The sequence below is a fragment of the Limanda limanda genome, chromosome 22, assembly GCF_963576545.1.
Source record: "Limanda limanda chromosome 22, fLimLim1.1, whole genome shotgun sequence".
Taxonomy (NCBI): Eukaryota; Metazoa; Chordata; class Actinopteri; order Pleuronectiformes; family Pleuronectidae; genus Limanda; species Limanda limanda.
This window is the reverse complement of record NC_083657.1, coordinates 12,289,000-12,303,231: the sequence shown is the minus strand read 5'-3', so window position 1 is coordinate 12,303,231 and position 14,232 is coordinate 12,289,000. Positions and strand designations below refer to the sequence as shown.

The 14,232-nt window shown below is 41.1% G+C and overlaps 1 protein-coding gene across 1 annotated transcript; it reads right to left on the bottom strand.

Annotated features, from left to right (window-relative positions):
• Positions 1 to 279: 279 nt before the first annotated feature.
• On the bottom strand, positions 280 to 13,925 carry si:dkey-183c6.7 (urea transporter 2). The gene is made up of 8 exons (XM_061095838.1): positions 13,805 to 13,925; positions 13,192 to 13,381; positions 12,442 to 12,570; positions 11,383 to 11,572; positions 7,711 to 7,858; positions 1,818 to 1,952; positions 840 to 889; positions 280 to 462 (listed from the first exon to the last, which is right to left on the bottom strand). The coding sequence occupies exons 1-8, from the start codon at positions 13,923 to 13,925 to the stop codon at positions 280 to 282; spliced, it is 1,146 nt and encodes a 381-aa protein (XP_060951821.1).
• Positions 13,926 to 14,232: the final 307 nt, after the last annotated feature.

Below are 14,232 nucleotides of genomic sequence, written 5' to 3'. Positions count from 1 at the left end.
TGGTTGTTTTTTTTGTCCTTCACATTTGTTTCATAGTAGTAGGGAATACAATGCTGAAAAAAGACATACTGTAATGGCTCAGGTGGCAAAAACATGAACAAAACATGGTGGAAAACTTGACACATTTAATAGAAGTTGTTTTTGTTTGAATACGGAGGCGCAACAACTTTAAAATACTTCATAAACATTTTATTCCTGGCACTGTACTGCCACCATGTGGACAAACAGAAGAGTGAGGTAGTGTTGACTTTTTGTAGTTTGTGTGTGTGTGTTCTCACACTACACAATGCTGTCGCTTTCTAGGGTGATCCCGGCTGTCCGCTGGCGGCGGCCAGAGTTCAGGTTGTGTTCAGGGGCCTTGACCTTTTCAATAGGGATGCTGTATGCTGCTAAACTGCCAGTCAGCAGCAACATCAATGTAGCTGTCAGAGTAGCTGCCCAGCTGCATGCTGGGAGACCCACCTAGGCAGGGAGAGAGGTGAATGAATGAAGTGACACAAACGGCTCAAGAAGACTATATGTCATTCTTGAGATATCAGGTTCACAAGAGTAGGACCGACAGTTTAATAACATAAAACCCCTCCGGCCACTGGGCGGCGCCTACACACAGGCATATGAATATTCCAATTGGACATCACGGTCAAAGGTGCAGCAGACATTCAGCTCAGAGGGCATCAACCACACATAGTTAAGTTCAAACAGTTGAATTGAATGGTTGACATTGTTCTGCAAGATTGCTTTTCTACAGAGTCTACAAAATCCAATAAAATCTCAAGCTACAACTGAGAATATCAAAGGCCTCCAAGTTTCAGCTTTGTGTGTGAGGTGTGTGTACTTACAGTTCCCAGCAGGTTTCCCAGAGCGATGTCAGCATATGCAGAGAGGAAGGCTGAAGGCAGAAGAGAATTCATTTACACCTAATTTATTCTTCACACACTTCCCCAAATAAAAACAGCCTTCCTTCCTTCAAAAGGGAAATCTGAGAGTGGGATTGATTCAGGAGTTCTGACGCAGCGACAACTTTGAATATTCAGTTAATTTAACTGGGGGCATGTTACTTTTTATTTGAAATTCAAACATTCATTCATTAAACATGGGGGGAAAGTTTCTATTCAATTGTTATTCAAATGTTATGACCAGTTCGAAATCAAAATATATGAAGCACAATCAGAGTATCTGAAGTAGTTTGCCTTGTGATCCAGCAGAGGGCGCTCCCTGTCAGCTTAACCTATAAGTCAGTAATGTTACATTAGCTGCGTGTCTTTATTCAGGGGCTGCATCCTTCAATGGCTGCATTTAATGAGCTACTGCGTCACAGCAGGTTGACCAGAATGACAAAGTGTCATTTTGGTTCAGTCTAGGCGGCCCTCAAGAGTAGACCGCGTCCTCAAAAGCATGCAACCCCTGAATTAAGAACCAGCTATTGTTTTGCTATGAAAATGGAAGACACATAATATTTAAATATATTTAAACGAATTGCATACAAGGTCAAGTTCGTTCAAAACACATGTGACACATCAGGCAAGGTGTGAAAAAAGTAAAAAGAATCTTCAAGACTAAAGGATGAACATGATTAAAAGCTGAGGCCTGAGCACACCTCCAACATGTACCCTATTATGTTGATATGCACACATATTGACTCACCTAAACCAGATAATAAATATTAGACCTGAAATTTATGATCAAACATACATTTGAAGTGTCAAGAAAACTATGGAGTTGAAGTAAGGTCACGAAAACTTGTGTTAAGTGCTTTAAACAATATATCGTAGCAACTGTGTGTGGGTATGTTTGTGTCAGTTTTTGTTTTTTGTCACCGCTGGCAATGGCGAAGAGGTGGGTCGTCCAGCTGAAGGTGAAGAAGAGTCCTCCAACAGCCATGCAGCCCAGAGCTCCATTAAACCCAGACTGACCCGAGTACAGAGAAGCATGACTCACCGCCATGGATAAACCTGCCAAACACAGACACACATCATAATCATGTCCTGCTGAAGCTGCAGTACTAGAACCACCCTAACAGTGGTGGTAGACACATCCTGTTATATAGGATCCTTTAGTGGTGCATTTCATTTGTTTCTAGCCTAATAAGGACATTTCTTGATTTGCTTTGTCTATTGCACCATTTTACCATAGAGAAGATACAAATTCAAACATCACAACAAAACATCTTTCTGTTACTTCCAGGTCCTTGGTGTTCTGATTAACAGTGTTTACAGAATACAATGTACCATTTTTCAAAATGTCTGCTTTCTTTTAATTAATGATTTTTTCCAGTTTGGAATCGACGCGTGTGTGTTCATCCAGTAGCCACATTATGATGGTAAGTGGCGCTGGACCAAGAGGAAGAAATAATAAAGACCTTGCAAGTCCCCAGTGAAATAAATTATTTAAGTTCTAATAACACCATCTCAATAACAAATCCTGAGTAGGTGGATGAACACTGGCTCAGTTCCCCCTTAAACCACCAACACAACACCACACTGTGATGCTGAAGACTGCACAGGAGCCATAATGACCCACATAAATCTCTGCAAGGCCCGAGGCACTGACCCTTTCTCTGCTGGCCTTCAGCAGCAGCTGCACTGTGCCCAAACCCATATGTCCCAGACCATAACCATTAAGTCTCAAATACATCCGGAGGACAAAGCCTCAGTTCAGCTGAAACTGCCAACGAACTTAAATGAAACTAAAATCAGAATAGAATCCGTGAAGTGCAGACCTCCGCCACATCTGGATCGGCATCAGAATTCTTTAAAAGCTCTTGGATGTGCTACCTGTCAAAGAAGGTTGAGACATTACTGAATCCCCATCATCTCAGTTACAAACTGGTAGCAGTTGTAGGTTTCCAGCCCTAATTTTTACCATACAACTTCTAAATATGCCTGTTTATTTGATCATTTCCGTGAACAGAAAATCTTCTTCCCCACCTTCCAAGTTCTGTGCAATTTAGTTCAGTTATTTTTTGTAATCAAAGAAACAAACAAAGATAGAAACCAAAAAACTGACAAGGGTGAAAACACAACCTCTTTCGTCAAGGTAAATATATATATATATTTTTTTTTTGTGTACTGAGTTTTAGTTGAACTTTATCTTTTAACGTTTCGTTGCCAGTGATGCTTTTTTAAAGTTATGTAACATTTTGATATGCACAATTTATTCACTAGCCCTTATGTACACTTTGTGTAGCTTCATTCAGCAATGCCGCTCCATAACAATTTTAAACATATGCAGCACACAAAGCCACAAGGGACAAACCTGCATGTGTGTGTGAGTGTGTGTGTGTGTCTATGCAGAGACCAACAGCCCTGTAGCCACACCTACGTTAAAAATCTACTCCCACTATTCATCTGAGAGGAGAATTTTATTTAAACCTGCATACTGACCGTTTCATTGATATACAGCGTACTTGTGTTTGTAGGAACAAGGACCTTGCAGCAGAAATGTTACATTTTTACCTTCTTGAGTGAGAGCACCATCATAAAAAATTACTGAACACTGCCTGACTGCAGAGAACAGTGACCTCCCCTTGCTCTGGCTATGTACTGTATTATTTACATGCAGAGAGCTGAATGTGCTAATGGGAGTATTAGAGGGGATTATCATTTACTCCCTGTGTTTTCTCATTTCCTCTTTGTTGACTATCACCAAATTTTGTGTTACAATTTTGTGATGCTGTCACACTGTCCAAAGCTGCAGCCGCTCCACCCTGTGTCTCCCACTGCAGGATTTTTCATCTGGGTTCATCGGCATTAGCTGTAAATTCTGGGAGCTCTTCTGCAGTTACCTGATCCTCAGGCGGTGCTGTGATTGATTTCCTTATTACCAGATATTGTGGGCTGCAGTTTAGCAGTCTGGTACTGAAGCAGACTGACCACACCCCAATGCTGCCTCCTCCCTCCGTGTGTCTGCTGGGCTACTCTGCCATCCACTTTTATTTTTTTATTTGTCCCTCAGTCACAGCTCCCCACTCCTGCAGTTGGTCTTTAAACGCCCAGGCTCCCACTACACTCGTCTTTTCTCTTTCTAATTCCACACCTGATTATCTTCCTCTCCACCTTTGTTTCTCCCTCACAGCACTTCCCTCGTTCCATTCCTTGCTTCCCCTCTCCTTCATCACTCCCCCTCTGGTCTCCTCGTTACTTCCTCACATTAAAATGTCACTGAAGACTGAATGCAATTTAGGAGGGAGGCCCAAAAGGATATTAAAATGTTTGTTTCACCGTTTTTCGACTCTGTGTATGAGTCTCACTAGCAGTGTGGTGTTGTCTATGCTAACAGAATGAGTCAGAGAGCTCTTATCATGTCAAACCGAATCTCTCCTCTCCCATCTGAGCAAAATGACTGGCTGCAGACTAAATTAAGGAAACTGAAATGAACTGTGGTTTCAGAGTAACCGTCGTCCTTCTCTGTGTGTGTGTGTGGGTGTATTTAAATCAACATCTCTTTTGCTATCAGTCTTATCTCAGATGTCGTATTAGTCTATTTCTTTGTGAACACTTAAAATGGTTTTAGTCATGTGCTATAAATTGTATGTTAGTATTTTATACGACTATCGTTTACGTTCTATCAATAAGATCATTGCTCTTTTTGAGAAGTTAAATTCTTTCTTATGTGCTAAAGTATACCAACATGCATGCAGTAATAATAGAACCAGGACTTAGGCGGAAAGAGGTATGCTCCTGGTATTGTGTGTTGGCATAGTAACATTTGCTAATTATAACTGCTAATAAACTTCAGTAAATCTACGAGTCATCGTAACGTCATTCATTTGAATTTCTCTCATAATCCAAAACTCACAAGATGTGATGCACAAACTGTCTGTATAACTTCACTGAATAAAGATGGGCTTAGAGCAGATAACAAAAGTCTGCAAGATATTTTATGGATTTTTATTATTGAATAACTTCTAACCGACACAAGTGCCAACTACATAAATGACTCTGAGTTAACAGTGAAACCCAGCTGACTTCTCAGACTGTCTTTCTTCCTCTCAACCCACTTTGAAGCGTTTCTACAGTTATTCTCCTGCAACATGTACGCAGCAGAGGGAGGAGGCTCTGGCCTACATACAGCCTGCGATCCCCCTCCTACACAAACCCCTTATGGGAATACGTTTACACCACAAAAGGTATGAGTGGCAGCTCTAAATATGGCCTCACACTTCTCTAAGACCAACCCATGCCGCTTTATCTCTTCTTCATAGCTGATGCTTCTCACAAGCAAAGTATGCTTTATGGTGATGAAGCCGACAGACCACCTACAGAGAGCTACAGAGGTTTCCCCTGTCATTTGACATAGATACACATATGACACATTTGCCGTGCCCCTGCTAACAGATGGTAAACGGTGAAAACTCATCTGATGTTTTAATGTTTAATGCCAATTGTTTTTAAGGCTTGTAGAAAAAGGGTATTTTTTAAAAGACAATGATCTTGTTTTGAAGGAGGAGAGCTAATAAGCCCAAATATTATTTAACATTAGTATGACAAAAATACTAAACATTTTTATAAACTTTGACATGAGAAGGTGATAAACAAAGACATCCTTCAAAAGATTAGAGCCACATGCAAATCTTTACTGCATGTGAAGAAATCCAAGGCTACAACATGCCTGGTTACAGTTGCTAAGCTGATTGGACAATCACTGATTGAGGGTGGGGTTTAGTCCACAGTTCTTTAGTCCATAATTCTTGTCAGTTATCAACACGCACACACATCTTCTCTTTCCTGGAAGAAAAACGAGTATCTCTTTATCCTGAGCATTCCAGGGGCACCAAGGGAGAAACTGGAGAGACTGATGAAAGTAAAAAGACTGATGAGGAGTTTTGAAGGATGATAAAATGAAAGGATTAAAGAAGACAGAGAACGAAGGGCTGTTCATCGGAGTGGGGGACAATAAAAGGCAGAGCCAGGGCAGGACTTGTCTTAAGTGTTAAAAATCATGGTGTCATTTCGGGATTTACTGCCCACCTGTGGTTCAAGTAGGTAATTGTCACTGTAGGCTAGCTTTACCACTAACCTAGGCAACTCATTGCTTCTGTCATATTCCTAGGTGTGACTTTGTCTTATTTGATACTTTACATGGACGGCAATATTCCTATGTTAATTCATAAAATAGTCTCTAGTAGTGTTTGACTACTATACTCTGGGCTTGAGTGTAATGTCTTAATCAGACTATGCTCTGTAACATGTAAAAATGAATATAAATGGACTATTCTATAATATTAGCAAATCATGTAAACATCATCGAAGTGAAGTCGTTTGTGTGCAGCTGTGGGACTTATTATTGCACTTGTATTCATTTTTAGACAATGCACATTTTAAAGGTTCAAATCATCACGTGTTTTGGTCTTATTATGGAATCTTTTGAAATAATTAAAAATACAAAACATTACCAGCCTTATTCTTAAAACATTACAAGTCCCAGTAAAATCCTAAAATTAATTCTTAAACTCCGAAGCAGCTACAAAAGAGGAATAAGACTGTGTGTAATGTGCTCTCATTCCTTGGAATTAGTTAAAAAGGATAAAAGCGGAATATTAAATGGAAAATTGCTTCTGGTGGAACCCTGAGTCACATGCACCCAGATGTATGAAATGTAGCTCAATGTACGCTACAAGAGATTTTGTTTATGTTAAACCATGTGTCAAAGAAAACTTGCTGGAGAAAAGATGAAATATGGATGAATAGAGATGGTATGAAAGAAAAAAAAATGTTGGAAACAAGACAATGCACAAATGGCAGCTACGGAGACTCTATTTGGTATATTTGCTCATATGCAAATTGATTCCTTCGAGCTCTGGTGCCTACACAATCTCATTCCAGCAAACATCTCTTTGATCACTTTGTCACACTGTTCATTATTAGAGCAGTAGTGTGTGTGTGTGTGTGCGTGTGTGTGTGTGTGTCTGTTCCTGCCCCTTATAGCATTGGTCTAAGGTTTTGTGCAAGTATGTATTTATGCACAAACTTTTCTCCATTTTTTACAGTATGACTCAAAACTACACACACACACAAAGTATTTTGGGGCACTGCATTGTACTTGAAGTAGCCGATGGACTCATTGTCTCTCTCTCTATGTATACATATCGAGAATGCAAAAGACACACATGGCCACAGGGCTGTGTGTTTCAGGGGCCAGCAGCACCCTGGCTAATTCGTGTGTTTTTTGGAGCAGCCTGTTTTCAGTTTGATATTTATATACGCTGCTGACATTTTGTCTTATGGCCAGTCTGATTGTTAAACCTTACATGATTTTAACCTCAACAAAAACTCCTGCACCTCCTCAGAAAAGCAATATCTCTGCATGAAAAAAGGATAACACACGCGTAGAAATCACAGATGAAGATGTCCAGACAAATTTTGGTGATAAGAGCCTCAGGGACACTATTGTGACAGGATGAGTAGTGGTCTACATGACTAGATGTTTCTCATTTAATTAATGATACGTAAAACCGAGTGTTACACAGAGCAATGCTGACACTGAATGTGTGAGGCAAATAGACAATGATTTAACCACAGTGTTTACTTTTCAGCCCTGATTTGTTAAAAACACAAAGCCAGGTTCGGAGGTCAGGTTTACAATGTTTGTAAAACTGTGTGAAAATGTGAAAATGTAACCAGGCTTGTGCTACATTATGACCTAAAAATGACTCCAATAACATTCCAACACTTAACCAGCTCCCACTCCCACACAGAGATTGAGACTCACCAGCCAGCGTGCCGACTGCTGATCCAAGCAGAGCATGGGCGGCCAGCAGCGGGGAGTAGAGCACAACGGCTCCCAGGATGAGAAGGGAGGGTCCCATCGCGTCACAGGCAAAGATCTGACCCACACCAAGAGGGATGCCATACAACACCTGTGTGGTCAGAAGAGGGAGTTAGAAGATGGGGGGGGTTTGTTTACACTATTATGAGGAATATTGCACAGTTGATACAAAGAAATGTTCTGAGAGTGATTGCGATGCATTCAACAAATGACTGTAGACCAAAGATTTCGTGGACTCCTCAACTAGCTGACATTGTGCACAGTTGTAGACTTGCTGTTCATGTACGGGTTTAGCAACATTTTCTATGTGCAGTCGTTTTTTTCTATCATGTATCACCCACTAGGAGCTGACAAGGGCAATTCGGGGCTCAGCCAAGCACAGGCAGCATGGGATCGACCCGCCCTCTAGTTAGTGGACGACCCTCTCTACCACCTGGGCCACAGGTGGTAGAGATGTATATAGAATATGCAACAAAAAGATGCATGCACGTGTCATTCTATGTGTGTACATGTGCGCATCTGTGGAGTATAGTTGCTGTGGCGGTGCAGCCAGAGCCCCGTCCTCAGCAGAGAGAAGGCTGAAGACATTAAATATAAATAGAACTGACGTCATCACCATCTCTGGAGAGAAGCATAGAAAAGACGAGAGGAGGAGAGAGGAAAGGAGGAAATGAAGATGGGTGGAGGAAGGAGTGCAATTGAAAAGAAAAAAATGGGATTTAAGAGGGGAAAAATAAAGACTAAATATAAAAAATATAGATTGAAAGACAGAAGTGAGCAATGGGGAGAGATTGTTTCACAAGGACTAAGAAAAGACCTATCATGTCCTAGAAAATGTGATTATATGGTTATGTATTGTACATTGAGCTACGAGGAGGGAGAAGAATGAAATAAAAAAGACAGATGATGGAAGATGGAGAAAGTGGGCGAAGGAGAAAGGAGATTAGCATAGAGCGAAGAAATTGACTGAGAATGGAGAGAGGGAAATCGGGGAGATAAAAAAGCAGGATTGGAAGTTTTAAATCTCCAAAGTCACAACTGAGAGTAAATTTATAACATGACAGAAACCTCATTTAAAAGGCGGGAGACAGACAGATGGAGGGAAACAGGAAGGGGAATGTGAGGAATATTAAAAAGAAAGACAGAGAAAATGAGACTCTGAAATAGAGGAAGAGGGCTGAAAGTTTAGGAAAGTAATTACTTAGCTTAACAAATGTTTGTTTAAAACTAGAATGGCACTCAGTAGAGAGGACAGCTCCACCAAGGCCCAACATCATTTGCCTCGCATCATCAAAACAGTACTGGTTAAGACATTTAAAAAAAAAAAAGAGTATACAGTTCACTGCCACGTCTGAAACAGCAGTTTTTTTACGAGTTTTTTATAATATTAATGTTCTTTACTAACAGCTACAGTTCTGTGGGAGCTTCCCAGTTAACCCACGTTGAAAAAAGGTGGAAAAATAAGCACACGAACAGAATCAATCTCTGTTACTCATTCACTTGCTCTCTGAGTAATTGCAAAGTGCACACGTCACAATGGAATACAACTCTGGCGCTGTCCCTGCATCAGAGAGTGTGGTTTTGTTTTGATCCATGTAATCAGTTGTCAATAGATAAACACAAATGCAAACGGGAAATATTTCTGTAAACACACATTTGGGAGAAGACAAAGCTTTTCCTGATTCAGAACACATAACTCGATCTACCTGTTTCCAAACAAAAGAACGAAGAATGTAAATTCTGTTGCTGTGAAAACACTAGAATGGCAGCTGGCTCGCAGAGATCAAAAGCCAACTGCAGCGGGTGGTGGGAGTCAGGATCCATGAGAAGCAGCTCAAGGCAAGAGCATTTCACAAGTCACGACTTTCTTTTGGAGGCGCACTCTGCAACAGCTTGCATTGCAATCATCTAGACTTTTAGTTGCATACGATAATTGGAAACCGGATCAATTCTCATGATGTTTAAATCTGAGCTACCATGTCCATCACAGTTCTACAAAATCTCAGTCCGCAGGAAGTGAACGAAATATAACAAACACAGTGTCTCAAATGCGAAAGCTGCACCTCGACGAAGAGTTGCAATCACCAGAAGGATTGTTAATTAAAACAGTTTGGGCTGATTATAATTTCATAACAGTAGCTCCAACAGCGACTGTTGCTAAGTAACTGGTGAGTCATAGCCGGCTGATCTTATGCAGACTGTGCTCCCATCAGTTGCTTGTTCGCTTTGAAGGGCTGCAACATGGAAGGATAAGTCTGGCCTTGCTCCAGCTTGGTTTTAGTCTGTATTCCTGCTTCACTACATAGTCTGTGACGGCTAACATTTCGCTTTGAGACGACTGATGAGCCACAAGTGCTGCTCTCTTCACGTGACATGAAAGGTCGCCGCTGTGTAAATATCACTGCAAATGTTCCTTTGACAGATGCCCTCCTGTTGGAATGCTGATCGGGAAATAATGCAAAGTGTGTTTTCCTTCCAGTCTGATCAGTTACTTGTAAAAGTAAAGAGGATAAAACAGAGAGAACACACAATTTAAAGACAGTTCCTCTCAAGCTGCTGAAGCCATCATCTGGCAAATGCTGTTTAGATCTGAATATATACTGTAAATATGATGCTAAATGTTAGACTGTAAAGTGAATATGAATGTTACAGTATCAAACCAAACATTATCTTATGTAGAATAGTTCTATATGTCTTTCACAGAAGAACCTGGATTTGGTTAAAATGTTGTGACTTTTGTTGCAGTGACTTTTATCACATCTTTGATATTTATTGGGGCAATTGGGTCACACCGATTGTTTTTTGTGGAAATTGTGCATCATAGCCTACTGAAAGTGAGCACTCGACTAACAAACCATGAATTCATAAAAATGATGTGCCCTTGGCTGCATGTTTCAGCTGCTTCATATTGGCTCCTGGAGTTTCCTGATCACTCAGACTCATGGCACTATTAAACTGTCACTGTGCGGAAGCTATGCAGCATTTTAAGAGGCATTCAAATCTGTCTGGCCTTGATCTGCACTAAAATCCTAACAACCCAGACATGGCCACAAGTATAATAACAAAGTTCTCAGTGCTCCAGTTCCATATGTGCACGGTTTAACTGCACTTTGAATCCAGAGATTAATAGTGTCTGAAAGTCTAAACCTGACACTCCTGCAGGCTGCTGTATATTACATACATGTCTATCAACACAATATCTGATGCTTGAGTATCAGGCTGTTAATCAACGGTTCACTGGTTGAAAAACCAAAGGGGCATTAAAAACTTTCTCGGTGTGTCCAACTGCAGCTCTGTTGCTAGGTGACAGGAGCAATGTCACCAGTCTAGCAGCCTCCCAAAGACACCCATTATAAAATTCCAGAAAAAGCTGAATTTTTTGAAAAGTATGTGCAGAAATATCCTGATGTGTTTTGTTTTTCAAAGATATTTTTGGTAACTTAAATGTGAAAGGCGGAGAGAGAGGTGAAACGTGCAGCAAAGGGCCACAAGACGCAGTGGTTTTCTGTGAAAGGCTTCTAGAGGGATGACATCCCACAAGGACCTGTTGAAATCGCTCAGCAAAGCGTTCCAGTAGCTCATCCTCCACAGATCCAAGTTAAGTTGCTCCCTTACCTCCACTGCCATGACATTGGTGCCATTAGGTTGCAGCACCCCTGGTGGCACAGCCGGGTGGTGAGGAAAATAGGGATTGTTCGGGCCCGTACAAAGGAGGTAGAGGAGGATGATGATGTTGAATGGAAACACAGCGACAGGTAAGTCCCAGTGGACCAACAGTGAGGTGAGACCACTGTACAGAAAGACACTGAGGAAAGGGAAGGAGGACAAAAGTGTTGGGACACTGATCATAGTCTTGAAATACAAATTTCTGATAGAAAATATTAGCCTTTACATGAGCAGTTGTGTCTTTCGGTCTCCTTAGAGGAGAGAGTGGTTCTTAATTGTATTATTCATGTCATACTGCCTGTTATATTTTGTAATGAAAAGAGAAAAACTAGACATGCTCTTTACACAGTGCAAAACTATCCGCCTTGTGAAAATGCTTTAGATGGTTGACTTGTTGTTTTCATTCCACTTCAATCAGGATGGTTATAATTTTCTTTCTTAATCCATGTAGATTTTGCCTTGCTTGCCATACTTCATCTCGGGGCAAAAAAAACAAAAACGTAGATAAAGACGAATCTAGAAAAGCATTTGCAGATGTGCCACGGCAGAGGTATAGCAGAAATCATGAGAAAAATGACAGCCAGTTGCAAGACCCTCCTGCGTTACAACTGATGACTTGTCTGTATTTACAGCAAAACAGAAAGTGTTTAGTCACATATCACATAACACATTTGGAAATCTGATTACGCACACAGATTCTTGTCACACATTGTTTGCGGATTCCTGTACACATTTAAAAATCTCAGGACGCATTTGTGGATTCTTTTACACATTTACAACTTGATTACACATAGACAGATTTTTAAGTTACAGAGTTACAGAGAGAGATTACAAAACACTACACACAAGACACACAAATTGTATTTCTACAATATTGGCCCCATAGAGACGACCAGGACTGCATTGGACTCTCTGTGTGTGTGTTTGTGTGTGTGTGTGTGTGTGTGTGTGTGTGTGTGTGTGTGTGTGTGTGTGTGTGTGTGTGTGTGTGTGTGTGTTGTGTCTCACCAGGTCGCTGAACACAAGCAGACAGGCAGCAGAAGCCACCAGTACCAGTCCCCAGCCGAGCTAAACACTCCCATCAGCAGAGACACCAACATGCCGTTAAAGCCATGGAGACCTCCTGACACCTCAGCACTAAACAGTATACACACACGTCACAAATACATCTTGCATTTAAAGACAAAAGATTGCAACAATTTCATGAGCCCTCTTTAAACCAACTGTTCAGTTTTATCAGGAAAGGGTCCTAGGGTCCCATTTAAAACATTCAACTTGTCAGACGTAAAACATTAACGGCCCCAGCACGGCTGCAATTATTTTTTTAAAGATTTTTAAAAGGTTGCAAATTAGCATATAGTTCTGTTTGTCGCATAAATATTGGGACAGGTCCTGAATTAAGACTTGCCGTTTGATGGGTGTGGGTGAACACAGTGCTGTTCATCATGGAGCTATTATTCTCATTCATTTTAAGTAGGGGTCCCAATCAACGTTAGTCGTAAATTATAGTCTTGTCTTACAGGGCAGGCTTCCAAGCAACAGTCAAGTAATGTTTATTACCTATGTACATACAGTATAAATAACCAACTGATTTCTGAGCTTATCAGAATCAGAATCAGAATCGGAAGGTATTTATTGCTAAGTAGGTTTACACCTACCTGGAATTTGCTCTGGTTATTGGTGCATACAATGAACATAGAAACACAAAAACACAATAAATAATGTATCATTTCTGTGCAGTTGTTCATATGCCTCCACCTGTCTTGTCCCATGATAACAGCTGTTAGTGTTGAGGCCAGTATACCCAGAGTTCCCAGCAGGCCCTGCCAGGGGGAAGCCCAGTACAGCGCAGCCAGGATGAGAGCACCACTCAGCGGGTTGTTGGCCAGAATCACTCTGGAAACCCCTCTCAGGCCCCACATGGCCAGCTGCAGCACAAATGACTTTTCTAAGGACAGGAGGGACACATTTTGTTTTTTACAGTTTTGTTTTTTACGTTACATGTTATTTACTAAAAGGCAGTAAACTTGTTTCTCAGTCTGGTTTCCTGATGCCCTGTCTTGGTTTTGTAAAAGAGTTACTGATGATATTTTACAAGCAACAGCCTTCACTGTGAGAGCTGTTCGATTAGTGCATCAGATCGTAATGGAAGTAATCTATTCCTGTAAATATAGCACTTTGACTTTGCATTTCCAGTGTTTTCAAAAAAGTTCTGTGACATCAATCATATTGTTGAAAGACTCAATGAATTATGCATTTCTGAAAACCCCCTTTCTATTATGGACATACTATTCCTTGTATAAGATATATCAAAATAAATATTTCAATATGTGAAGAAAGCAAAACTTTCCGAATGCAGGCGTTTTGTTACCCTTCATTTGCTCATCCAAGTGCTCCATATCCCCAGTGCACAACAGCAGAGCGTCCAACACACGACGGCTGGGGCTGGCCCGTCTCCGGCTGGCCTCCTCTACCTCTGTCTTGGTTTGCATCCTAATCACAGCAGCCACGGCACCACACCGCTGTAAACGTTATAAATATTATAAACAAAGCTTTTCTTCACTTTGTAGGATCTTCATGTTCTTTTCACTCCTCCCTATGCTCTGCTCCCGTTTCTTTCTCCCCTTCCTTTTCGGTCATCTCTAATCCCCTTACCCCCCACTCCTTCTCTCCTCCGCTGGTGAGGTTTGAGGGAGGTGGTGTATTAACTGTGGAACCGGGTAACATATTTACATTTTGACCGGCCTTTGACAGAAGAAAAAAAGTCCAGCCCTGTCAGGACTGTTCAAAGAGAGGCAG

Bases quoted from the DNA above. Each gene is read 5' to 3' on its own strand.
- si:dkey-183c6.7 (XM_061095838.1), bottom strand. From the start codon at position 13,925: ATGCAAACCAAGACAGAGGTAGAGGAGGCCAGCCGGAGACGGGCCAGC. The intron at 12,571-13,191 runs GTGGAGGCATAT...TATACTGTTTAG, and splicing joins GTTATCATGGGACAAGACAG to TGCTGAGGTGTCAGGAGGTC. The intron at 463-839 runs GTAAGTACACAC...CTCCCTGCCTAG, and splicing joins TGGGAAACCTGCTGGGAACT to GTGGGTCTCCCAGCATGCAG.